This window comes from Salminus brasiliensis, chromosome 18 (genome assembly GCF_030463535.1).
Source record: "Salminus brasiliensis chromosome 18, fSalBra1.hap2, whole genome shotgun sequence".
NCBI lineage: Eukaryota > Metazoa > Chordata > Actinopteri > Characiformes > Bryconidae > Salminus > Salminus brasiliensis.
This window is the reverse complement of record NC_132895.1, coordinates 26,530,252-26,558,172: the sequence shown is the minus strand read 5'-3', so window position 1 is coordinate 26,558,172 and position 27,921 is coordinate 26,530,252. Positions and strand designations below refer to the sequence as shown.

Sequence of the window (27,921 nt, the reverse complement as noted above, 5' to 3'; positions counted from 1 at the left end):
TGTGTGGGAGACACAAATTTCAGTGTATCTAGCAAAAAGAGAAAAAAAATGAAAGGAATGGCTTTAAAAGAAGACATGAGTGTTCTGACAGGAAAAAATCTGTCATTCTCAGGCTAAGGCCTATTTGAAGGAAATATGCACAGCATCATCTGTCAGCATTAGCCACTCTTACAGCCAAGCAGTGCTGCTAAGAGTTTCTGTGAAAGCAGTATGATATTGTTAAGAAGGGCTTAGCTGAAAGCTCCAGCTCAGTAAGCTTTCCAGCTCTCAGCAAAGCTCATTTTAACCATGGAACTTCCTTATTTTCACAGGATTGTGCCTCACTTTCTTATCTAAGTTGTCCTCCTCCTGTCACATGCAATATTCATTTGCAGATCACTATCTGAACAGATAGGTGAAATGTTTTATTTTTTCAGGCCTAAGGCTGAATCTGTTCCTGACTATGAAAAGTGGAATGATAGGATATTGCTTGTGACACAGTGGTGCCGTCAGTAGCTATGAATGATAGGTTGGATACTTGGTAGTGAATTAAATTGAATTAAATTCTGCAGTGAGACCAATATCAGGCGGTGCCATTTATCATGTCCAATGGATAATCTACACTTTTGCACAAAAACATTTTTTGTTTATTATACCCATATCGTGTTTGGCTAATGGTAATATGATAAGTCTGCAATCTCAGGTGATATCGTTGTGTGTTTGCATTTTGTCCTTCATCACAGTTATATTGCTTATAAGTTCCTGTAATTGATTTGTGATAGTGTCCTGCAAGTCTAGTTTATTCTGGAAGAAAAGTACATTTCCAGCAATGACATCATCTAATGCAACACTTAAGATTTTGCACCTTGGATGTAGACATCCCACAAATTATTTATTTCTTTTAGACATCATTGTAACCATTAGGTTGGTCACAAGAAAAACTTTCCTTTTCATCCTGTTGGCATTATGTTTCATCCTGTTCTAAAAGAGAAATAATGGGAATAAATAATGTTTGAAAGAGGACCTCAAAATATTATCATTAAATAAGAATTAGCACTAACATGGTGCTTAGCTGAGGCATATTCTCCTACATTCTTAAGACTCTTTAGTAAAAACAATTGTTCTACACAGAACCCTTACAATGTGCAAATGGTTCTTTGCCTGATTTAATGGGTTTACTTTATGGTGGAAACCACGTATATGGTTCATTTTCCATGTAAACCTGTTCAGTGTAGTTTGATTAATTGTTAGCATTTTTAAGGGGAAGTATTCCTTTACAGAGATATAATTAAACCATTTGAGTGTACACTTGAACCACCGACAGTCTGCTCCATTCAACAGCCAACCACAAATCCCTTTGTAAAAAGGCAGTCATGGCCATTTATGTACCTTTTCATTCACACAAAAGGTAACTTCTGTCGTGTGACCATTCAGCCCATGAGAGCCCAATAAGCATCAAAGAAATTATCTGATGGGTTCCACAAAATTTATTATATGAGCTATATCAGATACAATTGGTTAAAATTCAATCTTATATTTCTATTCAGATAAGTGCTTTTCTGTGTTGTTTGAGGCTGTGCTGTTTCATTTCATTCATTAGATTTACATTACATTTACATTGAATTACTGATGCAATGGTTTACATCTGAAGATCATTGCATTATAACCCTTTAGTAGAGTGGCAATGCTAATAGAAATGTGTACTTTAATGAGGGAATCTCATTTGAAGCAGCGTGTCTGGATGTAAGGTTTGGATGCAAGTCTTACTTTCTTTGCACACAAAAAGCTTCCACTAAAGTAGAGTCTGTTACATTTAATTGCACTGTCCACGCATCATGAACATTAGTGAAAAATATGAAATTTGCATTGTGGTAACACATCTGTTATATATTAAATATGCACTGTGGTGAAACATCTGTTATCTCATTCTAATGAGCCATCCCAGAGGAGGGGCCAATTTTTTAAAGATGTTTTGACTGGGTCATGAATCTCCAGAACTCACCTTGAGTATATGTATATCATTCATCATATACATTATAAACAATATTGGTGGTTCTTCCAGAGGTTTTAATGCTAAAGTGCACACTGCCAAAGTCTCTAAATATATATATATATATATATATATATATATATATATATATATATATATATATATATATATATATCTGGGAAGACAATAATTCACCCTTGCGTTTAATGCATGCACTGAGATAATACATAATGTAATGCATTATGGCCTTGTGGTTTTATCATTGTCCTTACCTCTCTTCTTCTCACTGTCATCATCTTCTCCTTTTGCCCTCCAGCTCTTCGTCTCACACAGGTCAAGCTTGTGGTTTGATGCAGAGAAAGAACATCTTTTCGACAACCACTTTTTTTGTCATGATGTAAACTCACCTCCCCTCCACCACCCATTCTCCAACATCAGGAATCTTAGCTGACAAGCTGGTTATATAAGGCTTCTCCATTATTTATGTGCGTTTTGTGGGGAGGGGGTGTCTTTACAGTCAGCCTTTTTTGTAGTGAGGTGTGTCTGTTTGACCTTAGAGCTAGTGGGGTGTGCCAGGGGACTGGCGTGTTTGGCCGAGTGTCAGTATGTCAAAGTGACAGGCATAGGGACAGGCCCAGAGGTACAAGGCGTACATGAGGATGGCCAGCATGATGTTGTCAACATCTGTTACTGAGTTCAGTGCTCTGTGACCAGTGTCAACCAATTGTAGCCCTCTACATTTTCCTTTCTCTTTGATTCTACTCTTTCTCTTTCCTTCTTTCTCTTCCCAGCTTCTGTCCAAGTGAGTCAGATCACTTCACTTTGTTTGTTATAAAATATACATGCAGAAACAACTTGCAAAATGTACTTAAAATGAACCTAAATGCACCAATGACTTGCATCATGATGTCTCCATGCCCTATTCCACTTGAAATATATGGAAAAGACTGCTAACATAAATACATTTGGATATGTTTATATGTGGGCAGTTGTTTCTATATATTTCATGTGGAAAAGGGAAGTGTCAACAAAAGAAAACATTACTTGCATCCATCACAAAAAGTCTACACAACAACCTTCCTATTCCCACTCCCCTCCTGCTCTCCATTTGGGTTTCTTCAAATGCACCAATGGAATTAAAATTCTGTATAGGTGCTGCTGCAGAGCTATAGTGTGGTCTCAATTAGTCACCGTTCAGTTGCTTTTTCAATCCCAGTCCCATTTGCCTTAACAGACGCTAATTCCATTGAATGCATGGCACAGAAATTAGACAGGCTTGAGGCTAATTGCTGCTGGGCCTTGATAGATATGTTTTCCCTGGCTCTGAAGCTAATTCAAATTTGCACAGTATTTGCGCTCCTGTGCTCAGAACACTCGCTCTGGATGCAAGATACAGCAGCTTGTTTATTTAAATGAAACGTGCCCCAGATTATGCTGAGTCAGTTGTAAATTACGCATGTAGTTCCAAGGCATGCAAAGTTTGATACTGGAAGACAGAAGCCAACCAGCAGATTGTTAAGCCCTTCAAATGCCTGCTGAAACCTGACTGGCTGTTTGTCACAACTGTAACTGAGAGCTGTTTTTTTTAATGTACTAAATTGTTGATTTGGACACTCGTACAGTTTTTGCTATGTCTCTGATAGATTTGTTTAGTTTGAAAACCTAAGACCCCCAGTGAGCAAGCCAAATGCGACAGTAGCGGTCAGTCTTTTAACAGGTCAGTTCGGATGAGAGGATGGCCATTTACTTGGGGAAGGTAAAGAGATCGAATTCCTTCTGAATTGATTTATGGAGAACAGAGAATGTTAAGCTGTATGGCTGTGTGGCTGATGTTTCCCACAGGTTTGACTATAACAGCCTTATTAAAAGGAGAGAACCAGAAGGTAATACAGACATGGGAGCACCCTGAAACACTGGCGTCCATCTGCTCCACCGTCCACAAACCTGGGTCATCGCATGCAAGCAGTGCGACGACAGCTCCAGCATCTTAGTATACTAAAATTCCCTGTGTCAATGAACCCCTGGATCTGCAACCTTTATCTTAGAGGAAGCATTAATTACCAAAAGCTACACTACACAGATAAGCTTTCAGCCTAGACTTGAAAAATAAGACTGTCTGAGTCCCGAACATTATCTAGAAGGTTATTTCAGAGTTGGGCTTAATAAGAAAAGGCTCTTTCCCCTGCTGAGGTTTTCTGAATTTTGTGAACTAGCTAATAAAGAAGCCAGCATCCTGAGATCTAAGTAATCTTGATGGTTCATAATATGTAATAAGATCTTGCAGGTACTCAAGAGAAAGGCTATGTAGGGCTTTGTATGTTAACAGAAGGATTTTATAGTCAAATAGTAATAGTAATTGTATTGATTTAAATATAAACATACTTTTAGGATTCCTGGTTGGATTCCTTGCTTTGGCTCGAATAAAAGATTCTAGAAAACAAAATGTTTTTTTGTTTTTTTTTGTAGAATTTAGTAAGTGGAGTAAAAATATGTAGAGTAAAAAGATTCATCAACCTCACATCTCATTTACAAAAATAAGAACCAACCACTGAAAGGTTCTTTACATAACTGTAAGTGATTCTTTTATGGCATCCCCATTTGTGGCACCTGTATTTGCAAGAGTGCAGCTACCTTTTTTGTGTCCTCAACCAACACACAGCCCTGGAATTACAGTGAAGTAGGGGTATCTTTAACAGCTCTAAATCGAGGTTACAGTTACAGGTTTACAGGTTTAATTCAGTCCCAGTGTCACATGTGCATAAAACCAAGTATCAAGCCTTGCAGTTTGCCTTTACAAATATTTTTACAAAATAACAAGTTGTTTAAAGAGCTCTCTTGAATTCCAGCATGGTACTGTAATACGATGCCACTGTTGCAGTTTGTGAAATTGTTTTCTTCCTAGAAATTCCATGATCATCTGTGAGTGCTGTCATATAGCTTCATATTAATGAATCCTGAAAGGATTTTCCATATTTTCACAATTTGTAATATTTCATATGATGCAAATGCATATATAAAAAAATTCAAGACACCCCAAAAAACCTTGTCTTTTTATACATATTATTTAAACAATATTGAGAAATGGAGGTAATATAACAATTAAAAATATATAAAACACAAAATAAATGTTATTTCTTTTATATTATTTTATTTATAAAAATATTTTGTGTATTTTATTACTAAAGGTTTCCTCCTTCCACACCTTCAGTGAGAATCAATGTCTCTTTTATATGGTAGATTCGTGCACTTTGACATCACCTGTGGCAGGAGGTCTGTATGTCCCTGTTGGAGATTTTTCACACATCTTGTAGTCTGCTCTTGGGCTTCCAGATATTACCTACATTATTCCAGATAATACCTAAATGCCATATTGATTTAATCTGATATCTGATGAACAAGGTAGAGGCATATATGATGAATGATAAGTGGACAAGATCAGCTCAAAGGGAGAGAGTTGCAGGTTAACTGTTTATAGTTAGCTACCAGACTGAGAATGAGATACATGGATACATTTCTTTGGTGAAACATCATTTGTAAAATCCCCCCCCCCCCAAATATAGCTGGTTAATTATATTATATATGTTATATTAGGCTAATAAAGTTGAATGTTTTGTGTGACAAATGCTTACTTCACTTGTTAGCTATATTCGCATTGAACCAAAGAGCAAAAATAAAGAAGCAAACACCAAATCTGCCTTAGCCAGCCGTCAACATTTGAAGTAAAAAAAAAAGACGCAGGAGCTGCCGTCCCGCACTTGCACTCAATCACTCAGGTTTGTGGACAATGAAGCAGATGGATGCCAGTGTTTCAGGGTGCTCCCATGGCTCGGTTACCCTCTGGCTTTCTCCTTTAATTTAGGCTTTTATAATCAGACCTGCCGGAGTCATTACCAACCCTCTGGTACTGCTCACCATTCTCTGTTCTCTATAAATCTATTCACTCAGAGTTAATGGCTGCCCACTCATCAGGCCAGGCCTGCTGGAAGACTGACCACTTAGGCTCTTTGTACCTGCATCAGAACAGCTGCCACCCACTAGACTGACCACCAGGTTCCCCTCGTGTCAGATTAACTATCCACCCTCCTGAAATTTACATGAAATCTGGCACTATTTTTATTTCCACCATTAACAATCATTACGCACAGTATTCTTTTCACTACTATTATGTTAGTTATACAATATTATATGATTATTTTACACTCATGAGCAGTAGAACAGGCTTATGTGGTGGTACGGTGACTTTTATCAGTAATTAAAGAGTTCTGACCAAAGGAGGATTGGTTCCCCTTGTGAGATTTCTTCTTCCAGTTCCAAAGGGAGCGTTTTCTTGCCACTGTCACCTCTGGTTTACTTACTGGGGGTCTGAGGTTTTCATGTCTTGTTGAGCAGTTGTCCTCTTACTGTTCATGGATTCGCCAAACCTGCTTTGTGATAATGCCAGTTGTAAAAAAAATGATACACAAATAGAATAATAAAAAAAAATTATTTTTAAGTCCCCATGCATGTATATTTGTGCTAATGCTGGACTCCCCCATCCACCCTCACAAGAGACATCCAGTCATGGTCAAGCTCCTTTCCTAAAAGCTCTTGTGACATCTTGTGGTTCATTACTGTAATTGCGTTCTTGCATGAACACACACACCAAAAAAGGGAATTCCACTCGCCGGCCAAGGGTACACACTTCTAACCTATTTAGCATAAGTTTGCAAATTAGCACAAGACAACTGTTGACAGCATGGTGTATCTAATTGAGACACAGTCCTGTTAAAAAAATAAAATAAATAACACACACTGGTGGAAAAATTGGCTAAAGGACAGCAAACCATGCATGCACAACAGACTAGTTGCAGTGTACATATGCATTGTTTAAATACTGCTGTACTTTGAAAGCCATACCACAGCTTGAACGATTAACATAGCTTTATTACCATAAATATCCATACACCAGCTTCAATAAGAAAACATCACCCACACATTTAACATTTGTACTTTAAAATCAAGATCACAGCAGATCTAAAACGTTGCAACTGTAAAATCAGTGTTAACTAGGCCAAAAAAACAAACAAAAAAACAAACAAAAAAAAACACACCACAACCCTTAAGGACAAATAAGGACACGTGATGTTAATCGTTAAAGCCGAGACCCATCAAATGGTGATTAATTACTGAACTAAACTGGACTAAAACCAGAAAATTGTCATTCTGCCTCTGAAACTTTCCAACAAAGACCTGAAGTTTTTACTTTTGCCTACTTCATCTTACCAACCCTGTACTGTTCAGAACTTTAAAGCTGGGGGAACAAGAAAATAACAAGGTCAACATCCAAGTTAAGAACCATACAGAAATAACCTTAGACAGCTTTAACATGTATATTCTTACACAACCAGATACTTATTGCTGAACAGCAACAACAAATTTGCCCCCCTTTCGCAATACAATTAACAGAGGTTGGGGGAAAGCAAGAGCAAAACTAGTACTTTAAGAGAATTTTAAGTCTTAGCTTGCAGAGGTTAGGCCTCTCCTTGGGTGCTATGTGAATTGCCTTGTTGCTAGCACCAGACAGACCCTATCTGAAAATCACAGGCAGTGATTGCATCTCCCAGTGATCAGATTAAGGATACAAGTCTTTTAGTCATCTTCCTCCTCATCCTCCTCGTCGTCATCTTCCTCCTCATCGTCGTCATCTTCATCATCCTTGGATTTTGATTTACTAGCTGACGCCCCACTGCCCGTTTTTCCCTTTCTCTTGTAGTTTGCCACTTCCTAAAAGGAAAAAAAAAAAAAAAAAAAAAAAAAAACACAAGAAGCCTCAAATCACCCTCAAACTCTACAGAGAAACAGCTTAGACAGTCACAAACCATTGGCTAAACCAAGCTAATGCTTTTGGGCCAAATTTCAACACAAAACCATTAATTGTACAGAAGAGGACCACACAGGAAAGCTAAAAGAGCGAAAGTTAACCTGACCATCACGCAAAAACTCATTTTCAAAATGACAATTTCACAGGTAAAAGCAAGTCCATCCATTTAATTCACAAAAAAAACTGTAAAATGTTACCTTCTGATACTTATCCTTGAGTTTGTTGGCCTCTGAAAGGAAAGGCTGTTTCTCAGAGTCTGACATGTTGTTCCACATCTCACCAAGCTTCTTTGCTATATCACCAATCCCCATACCAGGATTCTGAGCCTTGATACTGGGCCTGCGTTCAGCACAGAACAAGAGAAATCCCGACCTACAACGGCAAGAAACGTTCAGTAGTATTTGTATACCACACCTTTGGAAGGTTTGCGTATTCAAATGGTTATTTAATTGCATGTCCTCCTTTATACTGTAAACTAGTAAGGGGACACATACGGTGGTCTCCTAGGAGCATTGGGGTCCTTCTTCTTCCTGCCCCTCTTTCCTGGATTGTAGCTCATCATTTCTTGGTCATAGCGAGCCTTATCTTGCTTGGCCATGTCTTCAAATTTAGTCTTCTCTTTTGGAGACATAACCTGAAAGGAATGGCATACAAATATACATTTCTAGGCTTGAAAAAGTGATAGTTCTTTTTAGCATTTTTGGACACTGCACTAACTTTCCTACTTTCCATCTCTCAGAACACTTCTTGGAAAATTCTGCAAAATTCACAGAAACACCAGGGTTCTTCTTGTTGTGCTCCTCACGGCAGGTCTTGACAAAGTAAGCGTAAGCAGACATTTTGCCTTTTGGCTTTCCCACATCACTTTTGGCCATCCTGGAGACTGGTCGACTTCCACTTACAAAACTTCCAATATGCCTAGCCCTATAAAAGAAGTCAGGTAAAAATAATTTTATGCATGAATAGATATAATGGCATTCAAATTTCCAGTACATTTATGTCCACCAATAATAAAACATTAAATTAATCAAGGCCATAATATAATAAATAGATAAGAAAGAACAAGGAATGCAACAACTAGGAATTAATTATCTTCCTTTTATCTCCCATTTTCCTGTCATGACAGGCCATCATTAACAGTAGTTGCCCAATGTCTGTCTTCTGTTGCCCACTGTGAACAGACGTGAGATTTGCAAGCAGCTTTGCTTCAACGTTCCTCTAAATAGGCCTCAATTCATTAAAATGGCCTCTCCAGCGCGCTTAGGGAATTGCTAACAAAGCCTCTCACACACCCCCTTCACACACTGGGTTGTGGATGAAGGTCTCTTTTACTCGTTCTTGTCACTTACTAAACATCGAAAACGGTAGGACTCGACACGTTAAGCGCTACATACAAGTGTCGCTGGAGAAACAGTTTCTCCAAAAGTTTTTCACCAGCCCGCTGGCAACAAAAGACAAGACTGAACCAGCTCTGACCGCCGTCTGCTGTCATTCGCGTGTTAACACCTCACCGCTCTTTACACGGGAAGGCAGGAAAACACACAGCGCAGTGGAACTGTTCTGCTGTTTTCACTTTTCCAAACAGAGGACTCGTGAATATTTGAAGCACCGTCGTGACCCATAGTTTTGGTGAAGGCAGGTTTTCCATCGCCAGCCATTTTAAAAGCAACATCCGTCACACGGCACCGTTTTAATCGACAGAGAAACAGCCCACAGTTTGAAACAACGCAAAAGCCAAATGTAGTGCTATAAAAGCGACCCGCTTTTAAATTATTTGTAATTTATGTTGAAATATATAAATACGAACACATGACTATTGGGCTTTAAATACAAAACGAGCAATTCGACACCGAATATAAACTATAACATCAGCACTGCGATTCAGGTGAGTGTTTAAAGCACTCTTCTGTGTTTATACGCACCAGTCTGATTTGTTCAACCGTGCGTCTGCAGTGGGCTACCTCTCGCTGGGGTTTCACACTTCCTCCCAACACAGCCTCGCGCTATCTCACCACGAGACCCGCCTGATTGGTCGGCAACACCTCGTGTTCAAAACAACCTCCAATAGGGCGGATTGGCTGCAGCTTTGCGCACGGTCACGCTTCTCTCTCTGTGATTGGACATAAAACAGAAAAACCCCACCCTGTTTTTAAATACAGCGCGGCAAGGGGCGTGACAGGGAATGACAGTATTGAAGTACTACATCCACGAGTTAGGGCACTTTTACCAGTCAAAAAATGGAAACCGGGGATAAGAGTCAGCACCCCAGTAATGTTGATGCAGGGGTTTACCTGCATGACGCATACAGTTATACTATGTATATGAATGCAACTTTAATAGGCTGTCTTGCTCACGTATAAATAGTCATTCTTTCTAATTTATACTGTGAACTCTAGCGAATGCAGTGAACGCTTAAAATCATCAGACTGAAATAAAATCACTTACAGGAGCCAGTGATGTGCCAGAAGTCTGCATTACTGTATAATTTCATTATCATGTCATTTTGAATTGTTTTTATGCATCCTTTGCAATCACTGTTAAGGCTGTTTAACAGTTACACACCTGAATTAAATAGGCTAAATTAAAAGATAAAAGGCACAATGTTTCCAGGTCATAGGGAACATGCTGCTAAGTTTTTTCTTTTATCCAGCACTGATCTTAAACATTATAGATGCCTGGTGAGATAGCTCATCTGAACTTTTTATTAAAAACAATGATAAAAATTACTTTATGGACCAGTGATCCCACTTTATTATTACTACATACAGACACAACATATTTGATATACAAAAAAGTTACTCATGAATTTTACAAAACAATATATTAAGCAATATTTATAAGTAGCTTCTTGTGGAGCATCACACATCCTTCTTCATAATGGAATATCCAAAGCAATACTAGCAGAGCTGAAATGTGTCACATTACCCACCGTTTATCCTGATATTTGGATACTAGGGTATGCATGTAACATGGGTGTAGCCAGATTTAAAATTAGAGGACAGTCCAACTTCTAAAGTTCTCATGTTTACTAGCAGTTAAGACTTCAGCATTCGGAATATAGAATGTTACAGAATATCCTTTAAGTCCTGCAAGCTGTGGAGCTGCGGATTGCATGTTGTTCCAGTGCATCCTACTGGTCCAGGGGTCCAGTTTCAGAGCTTGTGTGTTGAACTGTAGGCTTTTTTTACGCAACATACTATTTAAAATGTTTGTAGAGCATTTCCGTTGTGGGTGTGTTCCAGCACCCAGAACAGGACACATTCACTGCTATTATTCTATGATGATATGTGGGTTAGAATTGGGCTATATAAGAACAAGTTTATTGTTCTTGTCAGAAAAAAACACCCACAACACACACATCTGTCTATGGACTATTTGTATAAAAATTACAAAAACTGTGACTTTGTTCCAACAGCTACAGCATACCAATAGCTGAAAATAGATTTATTTTGGTTATGGCAAAATTGGAGTTACATGCTGTCATCAATTCCAGATTTGTAACAAGAACTTCAAATGATTATTAACAGAAAGTAATGTGTGAGCTGTAATGCAAATCACCATCTAATCATGTTATAATTCCTATACTTCCACAAGATGGCACCCTAATCACAATTATCCATATTACACCAAAAAGGTGTCATCTGTCAGATATGCATATGTACAGGTGTGTGTAGTCTGGATCAAATACGTAAAAGTTTATTTTTGTGCATCCTGACTCATAACAATATTAATTAGTCCTTTTTAAGGGTTAAAAAAATAAGGGTTGGTGAAATTTAGAAGCATGAAATTTATATTAGAAATGTTAACTATTTCCATGTTCAGTATTCTAACACTTTGAAGAAACACTTTTTACTGCACTTGTACCGCTTCGGTTTAACTGGCTAGTTTTGTTAGCATTTCTTATATGACTGTATCATACAGTGGTGTGCATTGCTGTTCCTCCGATGTCTGAGGACGAAGAGAGGGAGTGAGACGAAGAGGCCTCTCTCTGCAGCTCCTCCACTCTTCTCTGTAACTCTGCCCTCACAACTAACAATTCCTTCATATGGTGATGAACAGGCACCTAATACAAAGAGACAGAGAGAGGGGTCAGTGGAGATGTACATTCTTTACACTGTCAATATGTATACACTGTGTGCAGAATTATTAGGCAAATGAGTATTTTGATCACATCATCCTTTTTATACATGTTGTCCTACTCCAAGCTCTATAGGCTTAAAAGCCTGTAATGAGAAGGGGTGTGGTCTAATGACATCAATACCCTATATAAGATGTGCTTAATTATTAGGCAACTTCCTTTCCTTTGGCAAAATGGGTCAGAAGAGAGATTTGACGGACTCTGAAAAGTCAAAAATTGTGAGATGTCTTGTAGAGGGATGCAGCAGTCTTGAAATTGGCAAACTTTTGAAGCGTGATCACCGAATAATCAAGCATTTCATGCCAAATAGTCAACAGGGTCGCAAGAAACGTGTTGAAAAAAAAGGTGCAAAATAACTGCCCATGAATTGAGCAAAATCAAGCGTGAAGCTGCCAAGATGCCATTTGCCACCAGTTTTGCCATATTTTAGAGCTGCGACGTTACTGGAGTATCAAAAAGCACAAGGTGTGCGATACTCAGGGACATGGCCAAGGTAAGGAAGGCTGAAAAACGACCACCTTTGAACAAGAAACATAAGATAAAATGTCAAGACTGGGCCAAGAAATATCTTAAGACTGATTTTTTTAAGGTTTTATGGACTGATGAAATGCAAGTGACTCTTGATGGGCCAGATGGATGGGCCCGAGGCTGGATCAGTAAAGGGCAGAGAGCTCCACTCCGACTCAGACGCCAGCAAGGTGGAGGTGGGGTACTGGTATAGGCTGGTATCATCAAAGATGAACTTGTGGGACCTTTTCGGGTTGAGGATGGAGTGAAGCTCAACTCCCAGACCTACTGCCAGTTTCTGGAAGACACCTTCTTCAAGCAGTGGTACAGAAAGAAGTCGGTATTGTTCAAGAAAAACATGATTTTCATGCAGGACAATGCTCCATCACATGCATCCAAATACTTCACAGCGTGGCTGGCCAGTAAGGGTTTAAAAGAAGAAAAAATGATGACATGGCCCCCTTGTTCACCTGATCTGAACCCCATAGAGAACCTGTGGTCCCTCATAAAATGTGAGATCTACAGGGAGGGAAAACGGTACACCTCTCTGAACAGTGTCTGGGAGGCTGTGGTGTCTGCTGCACGCAATGTTGATCGTAAACAGATCAAGCAACTGACAGAATCTATGGATGGAAGGCTTTTGAGTGTCATTGTAAAGAAAGGTGGCTATATTGGTCACTGATTTGTTTTTGGTTTTGTTTTTGAATGTCAGAAATGTTTATTTCTAAATGTTGTGTTATATTGGTTTACCTGGTGAAAATAAACAAGTGAGATGGGTATATATTTGTTTTTTATTAAGTTGCCTAATAATTCTGCACAGTAATAGTTACCTGCACAAACAGATATCCTCCTAAGATAGCCAAATCTAAAAAAAACAAAAAAAACAAACAAAAACAAACACTCCAACTTCCAAAAATATTAAGCTTTGATATTTATGAGTCTTTTGGGTTGATTGAGAACATAGTTGTTGTTCAATAATACAAAGAATCCTCTCAAATACAACTTGCCTAATAATTCTGCACACACTGTAGAGACTTAGGTAGCGCAGTCGGTGAAGCATCAGACATTTATTCTGAGGGTTCAGGGTCCAGGGCCCTGTTCAGGCGAGCCATGCAGATTGTTTCTTAGTAAGACTATAGAATGTGTGGTGTGTCACAACAGATAACACCACTACCTGCAAGTGAGCTACCGCATCATGAGTCTCTATGGGCAAAACACCTGTTGTAATCATTTGTAAACATTTACTCTTTAATTAAGTTCTGGAACACACACTTTTAATCACAAATGCTTAGTTAAATTTGAAATTTAAAACTATAAAGCAGAGGTGCATATGAGAGAAAAATGCATCTTTGTCTCAGATATTAAGAAGGGCACTGCTATATCATTTGGCACCACTACTACTACTACTACTAAAAGGCTAATCTTTAACAAATTCTATGAAAACATACATTATACAGTACTCACCTGAGGCCTTGTGCGGGGATTCCAGCGCACATAGTAGCTTACCCAGAGCTCCAGGTGCCTTGTGCTGGCCACTGGGTACAGAACATGATGTTCATAGTTCATATAGAGGGGGTTGGTGAAGTCCTCAGCCTGACTGTTTATATAAGACCATAGCGACACAGTCTTACTAAACACTTCCTGGAGAAGCAAATAATAAAGACAAAGGCATATTAAAGGACAGTCTATATGCATCTGGTTACTGGAGTTTTTTTTTAGGACTTTTCTTGAAAAACTCAGCTAACCTAAAGCTGCATTTTAAAACATTCTTTTTAAAATTTGCATTAACTAATCAAATAACTTTTATAAATCTATCAACTTCCTGAAGTACTATTTTCACTATTCAGTTGTTTAAAGTCCTGATTTGAATTCCATTGACATGCTGTGGCAAGACCTAAAACAGGCAGTTTACACTAAAAAACCTCTATTGTAGCAAAATGTTAAATATTCTGCAAAGAGAAGTGAGCCAAAACACATTCCTTTAAATTCCACAGTGATTTAAAGCAAGTTACTGCAAATGTATGACCACAATTGTTATTGGCAAAGGTGGCACAACCAGTTATTGGGTTTAGGCAGGCAATGTTTTTCTCTTTTTACATGGATGATACACATTTTGAATAAATCTTTATCTTCAATTAATTCAGTGCACAGCATTGCCTTTATCTTGTACTAAAAGTAGTTGGATGACCTGCAGCATCTGAAATGTGTAATGAATAAAACTGTGTAAAGTAATGGCCCTATTTCAGATTTCTTCTAGTTTTGCATATTTGTCACAAAACTAGAAGAAATCTGAAATAGGGCCATTACTTTACACAGTTTTATTCATTGTTGCATTGGGTGTCTTAGTAACTGCCCATGTGCCCAAGTAAAAACATATGTGTTTACAGTAATTCTTACCTTTAAAACACGTTCCTGCTCACTGTTGTAGAGGAATGTCCCAAACAGGCAGCTGTAGAGATGATCCAACACGGTAATGAGAAATAGCTCATTGAACTCAAATGCTGAGGGAAACTGATGAGTGAGAGAAAAACACAAATGGCTGACAAATCAAAGTTGAGCTGACTTGATATGTGAAGGTTCACACATCATTCCAGTATATTAAACATGAAATGGGATTAACTGTGAAATGGTAAGTGGTCTTCTTAATTCTTAACCAAGTCAATTATTCATGTTTTAGCAGGAAATATTACCTACCTGCCTTGTCATTTGCCAAACACAGTCTATGAACTGCACAAAGAGAGGAGAGCGCTCTGAGTTTGCATGGTTATGATCGCCATGTCCAACACGCTGAAGGGCGAGAGACAATCAAAACATTTTTACACCGTGACACCCTAATATGTTATCAATAATAATGACAAGTGACAAGTAATGCCATTATAACATCATAGGGTTAATGTGTGATTTTAAAATATTTTGCAATGACTTTTATAGTTTATTTGCAAAATCTATTTTACCCACCAGAGAGATTAAATCTCTGTAAATAAAAATATAATGCATGGCTTGTAATATAATACAGTTTCATCAGACTTTCAAATCAGACTCCAAGTATGCTTACTGAGGCAAAGCGGTGTCCAAAGCTAAGCCATTCTTTCTCCAGCAGCACCTGGAAGCCTCTTAGTGAGCGGTAGTATGAGTCCAGCATCAGCATGGCCAGAGAGGTGAGCTGTGCAGTGCGATCCCATCCATCGCTGCAATGCACCACCACTGAGGTTTTGCCAGACTCAATTCTGTCAGCAATTCGCACAGCACCAGCCAGTAACAGCTGCAGACAGGAGGTATTTAACTATTGAAACCTTGCATGAACTTTGGGAATTCCAAAAAACTTTAACTGACCATATCCTAGACTAGCATATAAAAAGCGCATAACAGACAGAAATATTATTTACCATTTTTTTTGCAAAAAATGCTTAAATACAGAAATGCATTTACTTAATTTAATGAGTTTTAAATAAAGACTTCAGCTAAAGCATTTGCTAAAGCATTTGCAAAAAACTTAGTAAAGTAATTCATTTGGTTAATTAGCTATAGGCAAGCCCTGTTATGAAACATACAAGCCCACTTCTCACCCTGATGTACTCCAGCCAGTGAGTAGCATCTACAGAAGAGAACCACCGCTGCTCGTCAATAGCAGGATACACCACTTCCTTCAACTTGCGCAAAGATTCCCTCATGACATGAATATTGGGAATCTCCAGAAAGTTCAGCTCCACATTGGGATAGAAACTCTCATTCTCATAGCCACCATCTTTGGCCTGTTTTAGAAAAAGATAACAATTATTGTGCTTCTGCCTTCAAGCCATTTATACTGTTATATTTTAAGGTTGTGTGATGGTTGAATTTCTATTGAATATCTGAGATAATTGCTTTAGAATTATCAATATCTGTTGTAGTTCTAAGGGGCAGAATGTTTAGGTAAAGTTGTGTTATTGTGGTAGAATATCTGCATTTTACTCATTTTACTGTATTTGTAACCCTACAGAGATAAATAGTATATTTCTCTGCAATACTAATCCAAGTACATTTAGTCAGCATTGACTCATATTTTACTTATCAGTGTACCCACATCCTCCTTTATACCTATATTTGTAATTTTAGTTTGTGGAAAGGAAAGTCCTGAAACTTCATGATGTGCTGTCAGGAACAGTATTTCTTTTAGTATGGTGTACAGTCAGTGTACACAGCTGCACAGCACATGCCCTACTGTTCAATTAACACATGCAGTGTTCATTTTTAAACCTCCTGTCCCGTTTAGAACTGAAACTGAAACTAAATGAATATATTCCACTCTAAAATATATATATATATATTTTATATAATATATATAACATACTTTGTTGGTGTCTGCCACACTGCTTTGCCTGGCGTCAAAGATGCAGAGTTTGTGTGACTGGGCATTGCCGTCCAGGATGGTCTGGAGGTATCGCTCATCCTCTCTGCAACGGCGGTCTGAGGGGCCAACCTGAGGTTGACCACAACGCACTATTGCCGCCTGACTCTCAGGATGGATCCATGATAATACCTGACCAAAAAAGATCCAACATCTACAATTTCCAAAGCAATAAACTATGATCTGTTACTATTCCACCATGAACAATGCTTTAACTGCTATGGCCATTGTTTTTTGTTATTAGAAAATGTGGTTATCACATTTTCAAAAGTACAAAAGAGAAGAACTAAAACAGGCAATTAAAATTAATGGGGACATATTTTGCTGGAAAAAAACAAAACAAAACAAAACAAAAAAAACAAAACAAAACACAGCTGTAGTGCAGTAAAACTATTTTCCCCAGGTACAAATACTCACAGGAAAGCGACGCTTTGCCCTGAAGGCGGCCACTCTTTTCAGCTCATCCTCGCTGATACTGGCAGGAAGAACGAGCAGCGCCGGGTAAGTCTCACATACCTCATAACTACTGTTAATCTTACTGATGAGCCAGCTCTCGTTGGGAAGACCCTGTGCAACATATATAAATATATATAACATAAGATTAGTGTTAAAAGTAACAGTCACTACATAACGGTTAATTGGGTTGAGTTAAAATTATCTGTCATGGATAAAGCTAATCTGCTTGGCAGTAAATCCTTGACCTGAAGCAGAAACATTTTACAGCATTAATTCATACATTAAAATGAACACATGAACTCACCACAATGCATCATTCTAAGCATGTCTATATATGTAATCTGTCGCGCTGTGGTCAGCTGTATGCACTAAATGTTGTTTCCTGACAGGAAGCATTGTAAGTAAACATTTTGTGATCTTATGTCATCTGTTTGTTACCTGTCGTTTGTATTCAGCTACTGAATCATAGACCTTCCAGCCATCTTCTGGGAACTTCTCTTGGTATCTGAAGGCAAATAGAGTCTGCAGGGCAAGACGGCATATGTCAGGACCAAGAATCCAATATATTTATCTCATGAGCAGTGTATCATTCTAAAATGGCAACATATCATACTTCAATGTTGCTTAAAATATTAAATATTTGGGAAAACATATGTACTTAACTGCAGTTTACCCAGGATAAAATAAAATTTAAATTAAGTTAAATTAATAAAAATTAACTTCTTAAATTAAGTTTTTAAAAAATACCATAGGTAAGTGGTGCTTGTTTTAGGGCTTACCATGTCGTGTGAGAGAGGGAAGGCATACTTGGACAACATCTCAAAAATTTCCAGCTTGCTTTGTTCTTGCTTCTTATAGGCAAACCTTGGGTTTCTCAAGTCCTTCGAAGTTAGACGTTTTTTTTTGTGATTACACATCAGTTTGCGTGTGAGTGCATGTTAAGAGTAAAAATGAGAAATCACAAGAGAGTGACAGAGATTCTCTCCTTACTTTGCAGACTATCTCAAGACCCAGAGTGTTCTCTCCGTGACTTTGCACCCCAATCGTCTCCAATCTGCTAACAGCTCCCAGATTCACATCCAAAACAAATGGAGGATCCTTCCACAATAAAGAGAAAGACAAGTTAATGAACTGCATCATTAGGGCTGTCATTTTCAATTATACACCAAAAAGTAAATAAAAATACACCATGCGAAGCCTTTTAAAGATTTTAAAATGCTAAAAAGGGCTCCTGTTTTTTTTTTACTGTAGAAGAGACCAGTAGAACTTAATTGATTATTTTGTTGCACACAAAACTAATACATAGTTTCTCCATTCAACACACAATAGCACAATCGTAGCCCATTCCTTAGTAGCAATGGCAACCAGTTCACCAATATTCTTGGGTTTGCATGATTTAACAACCTGCAATAAATTCCACCATTATTCTATATATATTCTATAGGGTTTATTTCAGGTTACTGTGAAGGCCAATCCCAAAACTTCCAGGACTTCTTCTAAAACCAAGCCTAGGTGGATAATTGTCCTTTTGGAAGGTCTATTGATGCTTCAGCTTTCACAGAATGCATGAGGTTTTCTCCTAGGATTTCCTGACACGTGATTGAATCCATCTTTCCTAGCTACACGCTGCAGGTTTCCAGTGCCAAACAATGCACATCAGAACATAACCTAGCCACGGCCATTCTTCACTGTAGGCAGGGTGTTCTTTTCAACATGCTTTATTTTTACTGCTGATTCATAGGCCCAAAAAGGTTCAGTTTTGTTTCCACATCGCTCCACAGAACAGAATCCCAATTTTTTTTTTAGCCTATTTTATATGGTGGCAGCTTCCCCTTTTTGTCACATCCAGGTAGTGTTGCCAGTATTCCTTTAACCTCCTCCAACTATCTTTATAAACATTTAGTGCTTTTACTGTATCCTTTCATTGTTTGTGCAAAACAATTATCTATTCTTTGAACTTCTTGGACAACAGTCAGAAAACCCCTAGCCAGGTATTTGATCCAGGTAATTGATGGGTTGTGGCATTCTGTGTTGAATTTGGAGAAACCAGTGGTTATATTAGTTGTGTTAAGTAATTAGTTGTTAAATCATTTCAAGACATCTAAAATCGATTCTGACACTAAAAATGCTCTGTAAGAACAGGATGACAGAAGACTTACCCGTGCAAGACTTTTGAAGTAAAGCTTGTAGTCTGTAATGGTCAGGGTTCCACTTACAGCTCCAGAGAAAGGACAGATGTACATGACGTCTTTGGCTGTAAATAGAAGGGATGTCTGCATTATGTACAAGAATACGGAAAATGTGAAAACATCTGTTTTCAAGACAGAGAACATTATGCTAAGCAGTATAAACATATAATGCTGTACTCAACATAATACTGTAGTTTATATTTCACCATGGTTTAGTTTATACACTTACTTGTTTGTTAGATGTTAGATTTTGTTTTTGGGTGTTAAACACGCCCATCAGATAACATACTGGATAAATCTGATCAGATAAGTTTTATCTGTGTGCTATAATATTGGTAGTACATTAATTAGGTTTTACAATATCAGTTTTGCTTAGATGAGTACTTTATGTTACATTTATAAACTGATACTGCTCAACATTCTCTGCTCTCTTAAAATCCATTCAGAACTAACTCTGTCCTTTTACCTTCCCCAAATAAATGGTTGCCCGGCCTGCTGGAAGACTGACCGCTGAGGTCCCCTCTACCTGCGTCAGACCAGTTGCCACCACTCTGACCCCCAGGCTCCCCCACCACCCATGCCAGCCGCACACCCTTCTACCACTGCTACCTGCTTAATAACCATGTTAAAACCAAAATGGACTGTTAACTATTTGGCATCTTTTTTGAAGTTATACTACACCATGATTGATATATTATGCCTAAGATTATGTTGCACACCTGAGCAGTACAACAGTTTAGGTGGTTTGATGACTGTTATCAATAATTTATAAATAGTTCTGATCAGACGAAGATGGGTCCCCTTATGAGTCTTGGTTCCTCCGAAGGTTTCTTCCTCCAGCTCTGAGGGAGTTTTTCCTTGCCACCATCACTTTTGGCTTGCTCACTGGGGGGTCTTAGGTTTTCATGTCTTCTTATGTTGCTGATTTCTTGTCCTTTTACAAATTACTGATTGTATAAAGCTGCTTTGTGACAACACAGTTGTAACAGTTGTAAAAAGCGCTATATGAATGTGATATTTGATTTGATATGCTAGATCGTAGCCTATCAGGACTAATAATAACTATATTATTCATATTATTATTATTATTATTAATAATAATAATCATAATAAGTAAGTTAATTAAAATTGTGGGAAACTTAGTAGGGAAAGTAGTAGGGGGCTCACAGACTGAAGTAATTCATAATCACAATTATTCGTAGAGCAATAAATAATAAATATTAATAAAATAATAATTAATGAATGAAATCATTAATTAATGATTAGCATAGACATGTAACAATCTTACCTTACCTATAGCTTTGATGGTCTCCCCAGGCACACGAGGAGCCTCCTCCAACTGTGCTTGCTTATTACCTTCCCTTAGCGCCTAACACAGAAACACAGAAAACACAAGATTTGTTAAAAATCACAATGTGTGTTGTCTTTTTTCTGTGGTAAACAATCACATGTTGTACTGTTACTTAAAATGCAACACCAACAACAAAAGACAAAAAAATTACGGTGGCAAGTCAGTGCATGCAAAAGGACAATAGCAATTAGTAAAATATGTGAGTTGCCATGAGAAATGAGGAAGCATTCACAAAGACACCAGCCAGTGTGCTTCTAGGCACAGCTCCTTGTAAAGTCTCTAGCTAGCAAAAATATGAATGGCTCACCAAATTACTGGTTATATACAAGAATATACTGCATGAGGTTTCTCTTTGCAGCCACTCCCATTCCTTACTGCATTCCCTTGTTGCCTGAAGCAATACACTGCTCACTGACTAGATGTCTGTCTGGCAATCATTTGACTGTCTATTCTGTCTTTGTTATTAATCTGGCATTTTCTTATAGCCTGTAATTTTCTTTAAAGGTAAGGTAAAGGTGCACATATTTGTCACTGTACGGTGTACAGTGTAGAACATTCATCAGAGCAGTTTAGGCCCAATAGGATAGGGGTAACACAGTCTAAATTATCTTGGAAAAAAATAACTTTGAAACCAAGGATTCGTTCAATCACCAACAATTTATTTAATGCAACACTCTTCTGGCAGGCAAATACTTTGCGGTAAGTCTTATAGGGACCAAAAAAAAACGTTTTAAGAAGTGCTCCGGATTTAGTTTCAAAGCGGAACTCTGAGGCTAACATAATAATCTGTTCTATAATAAACTATCGTACACTCCTAATGCCAAATGAAACATGTATTTAAAAGGTTTACATTTGTAAGGCCAATCTTTGAACAAGCGTTCCTTTAAAAATTAGGATCCAAAATGGCTTTTATTCGGAGTGCAGTTACATTAAAATCACTTTTAAAAAGACAGTGTCTATAAATATTATTATTGTTGTGTGGAGGTTCTTTAAACCTTAAATATAATATGAAATATAAGTATAGGCAAATCAATATAACAGAACCTAATTGTGAAACCTGCGGACAACTGATAAATATTAAAGGTGCTATTGCTATCTAGTTGAAAGTAGATGTGTTCAGGGTTCAGAATTCAGTCCCAAAACAGCACACTAATAACAAAAGACTTGATCACTGTTGAGCCCCAGTGGACAGTCAACAGATGAGCAAGAGACTCAGAGAACCGCCCAGCCAACAATGGTAAAGCTGTCTGGCCAGCTTCAGAGAATGGAGAAATGCTAAAGAGAATTCAGCCTTTCTGTTGGCTGCCCAGATGTGGGTCAAAGGGCAGACCGGGAGAAAGATGTACAGGACGACATCGCTACCCGGCACAGAATAAGGCCTAGCAGCTCTGTTTTATCATTACCATGGAAACAGAGAGGCTGAGTGTCAGAGCTTGGCAAGGCAGGACAGATGTTATATGAGGGTTTTATGCATTTCTAATAAATGTTGGGCTTAGTTTTTGGCATTGTGTAAACTTTAGTATGAACTAGGATTTAGCGTAATCAACTCAAGGTTCTCACCAGACTATATTCACAGTTAGACATTCATATTTTAGAATGTAGAACTCTCTTGAATGGGTACTGTGAGCAATGCCACAGAAGAATCACTTTTAGTTCCCTAAATTACCATGTGTGTAAAATGTCTGGAGATTTCTAGACATTGCTCTAGAGTACCTCTTGCTGAGTACCTGTATATTTGTCCAGCTGCTTGATTGTATGTGGCTGTCTATTCAATCTTATATTCGTTTCTTCAATCTATCTGGCATGCAAATCACATTGCGTCATAATAGATAGATAATTCATCTTCAATTATAGCAATTTTCAGTTAAGCCTTCAGGACACCATGACCAGGCCTGAATGTAGGGAAATACACATGGACACACACACACACACACACACACACACACACACACACACACACACACACACACACACACACACACACACACTTGCCAAGGAAGAGGGTGTGTGCGGAGGATCGCTGTCCAAGAGATATCCTTTAATGCCAACATCATAGTCCTACAGTGGAAAATGGCAAAGCAACAGGAAAAACACAGAGACAAACGGAAGAAGAGAGAGAACAAAAGAAGGGACAGTTACAGAAATCACTCAGCCTACTGTACCACACTGTGGGTGCATCAACAGTAGCTTGAAGACAGTGAGGCCTATTCAGGCGCCTTTGAATGATCTGACGCATTACAGTAAAAGTACCAATGAGGAACAGAACATAAATGTCAGAGGTTGTAGAGTTTCCAAATCAGTATCCAGACTGGGAAGCAGAGAGTTTTGGTTTATGACACAATAAGCCTACAAATCTAATGTGTCTCTTCTTTTTTTAAATTAATATAGCATGGAACATAGCAATGGCATGTGTATGAGTGCACCAGGCACAATAGCGCTGTTGGCATTTTTAAACACTTTAGTGTTATTGCTATGATATTGCTCACTTCACTGTTAAGAACTGTCCACCAATCAAAATATCCAGCCAACAGCAACCTATTGGTCAGAGACTCACAGTGGACGAAGAGCTAGAGGACATCCAACACATTTTTCACAGAAAGAAATCCACAGAAAGAGCTAGTCTCCAACTATATATCTACCAACAAAGGAGAAATGATTCACAAGCAACAGATCCACTGCCACAATTCTATTAGATGAGCTAAAGTCAGTAAACCTACAAAGTATGCTTTAATGGAATGTGTACTTGATCAAAATTGCTAATGAGTGTTGATTCAAGGTAGTTATATCAAATCAACTGAAACTGTCAACTCAGTGCTGAACAGTGACCAGCTTTGGACTTTCACATCCCAGTCAATGCAAAAACATGTTTACAACTTCAGAATCTTTTCTTTCTCTTTATACATTTCATTGCCAACACACTGCCCAGTCTGCCTTGTGTTATACCAAGTCATCATAGGCCTTCTGTAGCCACACAGTTAAAACTTCAGTACAGAAGGCAAACAGGGAGGGGTTTGGATGTAAAAACATGTTTAGCTTTCCAAATACATTTGAAGGATTATGCTGGTAAAAGCATATCCATTTCCTTAAAACCTGCCATTAAACATGAATTAGCATGGCCTTCAGTGCATATTTGAACTCATTTTTAGCTGTACCATATTCTGCAGAACCTTTCGGATGAGTGCATTTTCAGCTGCTGGGGAAAACTAGCGAAAAGGCTGGGGTCATAAATCTGCATTTTTGTACTTCAACGAGTGAATGAGTTCACATGAGAGACATTCGTTTACACAGGTCTTAAGAGCCAAAACAACTCTCGCTCTGTCTGCAGTAAGCTGCCTCTTGCATAAGAGGATAGCATTTCTATTCAAAAATAGGGTGAGGCATGAGGAGCCAAAAACAGTGTTTTGCAAAAGCACTGCTCCTTACACCTCAGTACACTAATGCTCTGACACTTTTGTGATGAATCACACAGTTATTCAGTTAATGCACACTGTGGATAACTGATGATTATTCATCCTTCATGTGGCCTGAAGTTTTTGAAGCATCTGTAATGAATTTCCTTAGCAGATACACTGCTAGTGGGGAATGCTTCTGTCCCCTTGTCTCTCTCTCTCTAGTTCTAACACATGCATACCTTGTAGTCACGAGAGATGGCTTCAGATGCGATGGGTCCTGAGATTTGACTTGAGATTGTGGCTGCAATTAACTGCTTGCACCATTCCACATGAGCACCAGTGGGACTAAAACAAAAAAGAAAGTTACATCTCAGATTGTCAACTTGAAGGTTACATTTACCTTAGCAAAGCCACATGCTGCTCACACATGTTTGTGGACAAATGGCATAACAGTACTGATAAGCAGAAAATCGGAGAGAGAAAAAAGAATGAATGCAATTAGGGCTCAATTTCCCAAAGCATCTTTGTAATACAACCATTTGAAGTGGTAAACATCTTATTTTAAAGTTTGGTACTTTTGAAGGAAAAATATTCAGTGAGTGAGGATCAGTCAGTACATAGACTCAGTCGGGTATCTGTATTGGGAATGAAAAAGTAGCCTAGTATTGTGCATCTCTATTTTTTTAGCATATTAGTTTCAATCTCTAAGGTCTCATTTACAAAACGCCATGAAAATCTTCATGAAAATCGATTTTTTACAAGCCTGTATGTACCTGTAGTATGTGTAAGACTATGTAGCCCCAAGGTCAGTAGCCATTAAGCAAATTCCATTACTTACTATTTTACGTTAAAAAAACAAACAATTAAAAAACAAAACAGCGCTTCGTCCTATAGGTGAAGTAAAATACCCACTCACCTGTCCAGGGTCTCCATACTGGACGGACGAGACCCAGAACTCGCAAGACTCCGAGAAAGTTTTCTGTTTGAACTGGTGTGAGGGACAGCGCTCTCTGAACTGCTGGAACTCGAGTGTTTGTCCATTTTGTCCCCTCCAGTTTGCGTCTTCGTTTGTAAACAGGGTCTTACCGGGTGTTACACCCTCACACCGCTCTTCTGCAACGCTCCACATTCGCCTGGGTTTCCTAATGTTTGCAAATCTGACACAGCCTTTTGCTGACGTCAACGCCTCCATTCCTAGAGACTACATTACCCAAAATGCACCCATTACGCCGTCTAGCTGTATAGCCTGTAATATAAGCTAAACATAATAGTTAAATATCTACTTCATGTTTCGTGCTGCATAGTAGAAGATTACGAGAAGGAAAGTAGATGCCATGGAAACCAACACCAGTCTAGTCTTATAGCTATTAACAAAATAGGTGAGCAGGTCTGGGCTTATATGGTCTAGACTGAATGGGACCAGTATGGAATGTTCATTTAATTCTTAGAAGGCAAGAAAAGTGATCTTCTTGATGATTTTCGAGATAATCATGCACCAGCTAAACTTTTATGGATGCAGGGGAACATTTAGCTTAGAATAGCGATCATCCCTTTAGTTCCTGGAGTCCTGCTGGATTGCAACCCTTCAGAAAGGCCTTAGTTTAAAACTGTGGCTAAATGGCTGTTAAGCATGCATGTTGCCTGAAGGTCAGTGCTAATCTGGTCTTAAGCCAAGGAACAATTTGGTTAAGACCTACTGAAGTCAGTCTCCCTCAACCAGGTCTAAGTGAAGAAAAAACTTTTTATGGTACAGACTACCAAACAAGCTCGGTCTCAATCACGAGTCATCCCAAACTGATGAGTCGACCTCCAACGAGTCCAGCCTGCTCAGAGTGCTTGCTTTCATGGCCAAACTGACCAAAATCCAGCCCACCATAGCTGCCTGGATCTCACTCAGCATCCGCTGGGTGTCTCCATCTGTGCTGGCCAGCATACGCAGCACTGTTCCAACCTTGTCTCAAACGTCCCTCTGGCCTGTGAGAGCTCTCAGAAATCCATAAGTCTAAATCTCTTATTTAAAATACTTTACTGTAAAGTATTACAAATAGGCTCGCAATAAAGATTTACTGCACCCATGCTTTTTTTATTTATTTGTTTTTTGGCAGTGGGAATGAATCAGAGAACCAAACATGCAAATGAACCATAAACAGATTGTGTGAACAACTTTGAACATGTCATCAATTAATATGAACCATCCTTAATTGATAAAGAAAAAAAAATCTATATTTGGTGTTCATCAGAGGGCAGTAGACGTTCTGGGATGCTTACTGTCCACACATTTTTATGTCCCCTCAAATACAGCGGCTCTGTCAGCCAGCGTGGGTTGGACAATCTTGTGAGGTACTTCTGTGTCAGTCCCGTCAAGCAAGCTGCTTTCTCCAGCTCTTTCATCTCCCCAAGCGGCACATCTTCAGGACAGTGCCACGTCTCCCCAACGTCCACAAGACCTGAACAACAGTTCCAATTGCTTTTGAACATCTGTACTGAAGCTCTCAAAACTGTGCTTATGTACTGTTATGGTCATATGGCCTGTAAATGTCACAAAGGTAGCTATTTCAGCAGTAACTGCCGAAATAGCCCCATTCAACCCCATTCGAATAAAGACAAATACATATCACAATAAATTGTAATTTTATATCTATCAGTGTTAGCTCTGCCCTTTCCTAACTGGTCCTCGAGATGTATTAATGTATTTATTCTAGTTTGTCACATGATTGTATTTATAACATTTAAATGATTTATTAATAAATTATTATTTATCTTTAATAGATAAAGAGCTTACATTTTCTACAGTGGCCCTAGACTTAGAGTTAGACTTTTCGACTTCAGAACCAGATTCATTCTCACCTGCAACAACTCCTCTTCCAAATCTTTCCCCAGACTCCAGAAGCTCTTCAACTTGCCAGAGTTTCATTCCAAACGTCTGCAGAAGAATGTATCTCCATTCATCGCCTTCCCATTCGTTCTGCGCGACATGTATCGCCAGCGTGCAATTCCTTAAATCGGCCAGCAAGGGCCGCCAACGCGTTTCTATAGATTTCACCCCGTTCAACACGAGACCAGCGTAAGGCTGCCTGAACGACAAGCAAGCGACTTCCAAAGCCATTTAAAAAAAACCGTCAGTCGGTCTTTTACATTTTGACTTTACATTTAGAGTCTTATCTAAAATAAAAATCCAAATTTACATTACATACAGTTCAGTCAGGTTTACATTTACATTACATACAGTTCAGTGCGCTTTGATAAATAAATGCATTACCAGATACGCCTTATTTGCCATTTAACAATTCAACAATAAAAGCAGCTAAAATGAGACGGGAACAAACTGCTAAAACGCCTCTGTTTCTCCTTCTCCGATCACTTCCTTTTGTAAATCTCTCTAGAATAACACTCTGCTGCCACCCAACGTTCAGTAAATACAAAACAACCCCATCTAGAGACACTGAACGGCTCCATCTCTTACAAGTGATCTGAAAATAAATATAAAATAAAATGTAAAAATCTGAAATAAATAACGTATTCCTTAAACGTAAAACTTAAACCTTGTATGTACCTCTACACCATGAACAGATTTTTGTATTTTAGGCAAAAACTACTGCAAAAGAATACAAAAGGTCATGTCATAACATTCAGTGATGTAGTTTTCAGCACCATTCAATTCTTTAGATTCAC

General features: G+C 38.5%; 3 protein-coding genes across 3 annotated transcripts; all 3 read right to left on the bottom strand.

The window, feature by feature from the left end:
* Positions 1-6,871: 6,871 nt before the first annotated feature.
* Positions 6,872-9,838, bottom strand: hmgb3b (high mobility group box 3b). Its single transcript, XM_072661741.1, has 5 exons — positions 9,752-9,838; positions 8,555-8,753; positions 8,324-8,463; positions 8,027-8,201; positions 6,872-7,732 (listed from the first exon to the last, which is right to left on the bottom strand). The coding sequence occupies exons 2-5, from the start codon at positions 8,702-8,704 to the stop codon at positions 7,598-7,600; spliced, it is 600 nt and encodes a 199-aa protein (XP_072517842.1). The 5' UTR covers positions 8,705-8,753; positions 9,752-9,838; the 3' UTR covers positions 6,872-7,597.
* A 742-nt stretch (positions 9,839-10,580) lies between these two features.
* On the bottom strand, positions 10,581-25,444 carry mtmr1b (myotubularin related protein 1b). Its single transcript, XM_072661535.1, has 16 exons — positions 25,166-25,444; positions 24,489-24,594; positions 22,850-22,915; positions 20,800-20,875; positions 19,477-19,571; positions 18,308-18,415; positions 18,097-18,198; positions 17,756-17,839; positions 17,279-17,428; positions 16,805-16,993; positions 16,041-16,226; positions 15,530-15,736; positions 15,169-15,261; positions 14,872-14,985; positions 13,939-14,115; positions 10,581-11,892 (listed from the first exon to the last, which is right to left on the bottom strand). Exons 1-16 carry the CDS (start codon positions 25,288-25,290, stop codon positions 11,743-11,745), a joined length of 2,028 nt encoding a protein of 675 aa, XP_072517636.1. The 5' UTR covers positions 25,291-25,444; the 3' UTR covers positions 10,581-11,742.
* A 721-nt stretch (positions 25,445-26,165) lies between these two features.
* On the bottom strand, positions 26,166-27,619 carry LOC140538831 (protein EOLA1). Its single transcript, XM_072661335.1, has 2 exons — positions 27,097-27,619; positions 26,166-26,696 (listed from the first exon to the last, which is right to left on the bottom strand). The coding sequence occupies exons 1-2, from the start codon at positions 27,353-27,355 to the stop codon at positions 26,470-26,472; spliced, it is 486 nt and encodes a 161-aa protein (XP_072517436.1). The 5' UTR covers positions 27,356-27,619; the 3' UTR covers positions 26,166-26,469.
* Positions 27,620-27,921: the final 302 nt, after the last annotated feature.

Bases quoted from the DNA above. Each gene is read 5' to 3' on its own strand.
- hmgb3b (XM_072661741.1), bottom strand. From the start codon at position 8,704: ATGGCCAAAAGTGATGTGGGAAAGCCAAAAGGCAAAATGTCTGCTTAC. The intron at 8,464-8,554 runs GTAGGAAAGTTA...CATTCCTTTCAG, and splicing joins AGTGTTCTGAGAGATGGAAA to GTTATGTCTCCAAAAGAGAA. The intron at 8,202-8,323 runs GTATGTGTCCCC...TTGCCGTTGTAG, and splicing joins AATGCTCCTAGGAGACCACC to GTCGGGATTTCTCTTGTTCT.
- mtmr1b (XM_072661535.1), bottom strand. From the start codon at position 25,290: ATGGACAAACACTCGAGTTCCAGCAGTTCAGAGAGCGCTGTCCCTCAC. The intron at 17,840-18,096 runs GTAAGCCCTAAA...CTTGCCCTGCAG, and splicing joins TCCCTCTCTCACACGACATG to ACTCTATTTGCCTTCAGATA. The intron at 15,262-15,529 runs GTAAGCATACTT...CTCGCCCTTCAG, and splicing joins TTGGACACCGCTTTGCCTCA to CGTGTTGGACATGGCGATCA.
- LOC140538831 (XM_072661335.1), bottom strand. From the start codon at position 27,355: ATGGCTTTGGAAGTCGCTTGCTTGTCGTTCAGGCAGCCTTACGCTGGT. The intron at 26,697-27,096 runs GTGAGAATGAAT...ACTGTTGTTCAG, and splicing joins TGGAAGAGGAGTTGTTGCAG to GTCTTGTGGACGTTGGGGAG.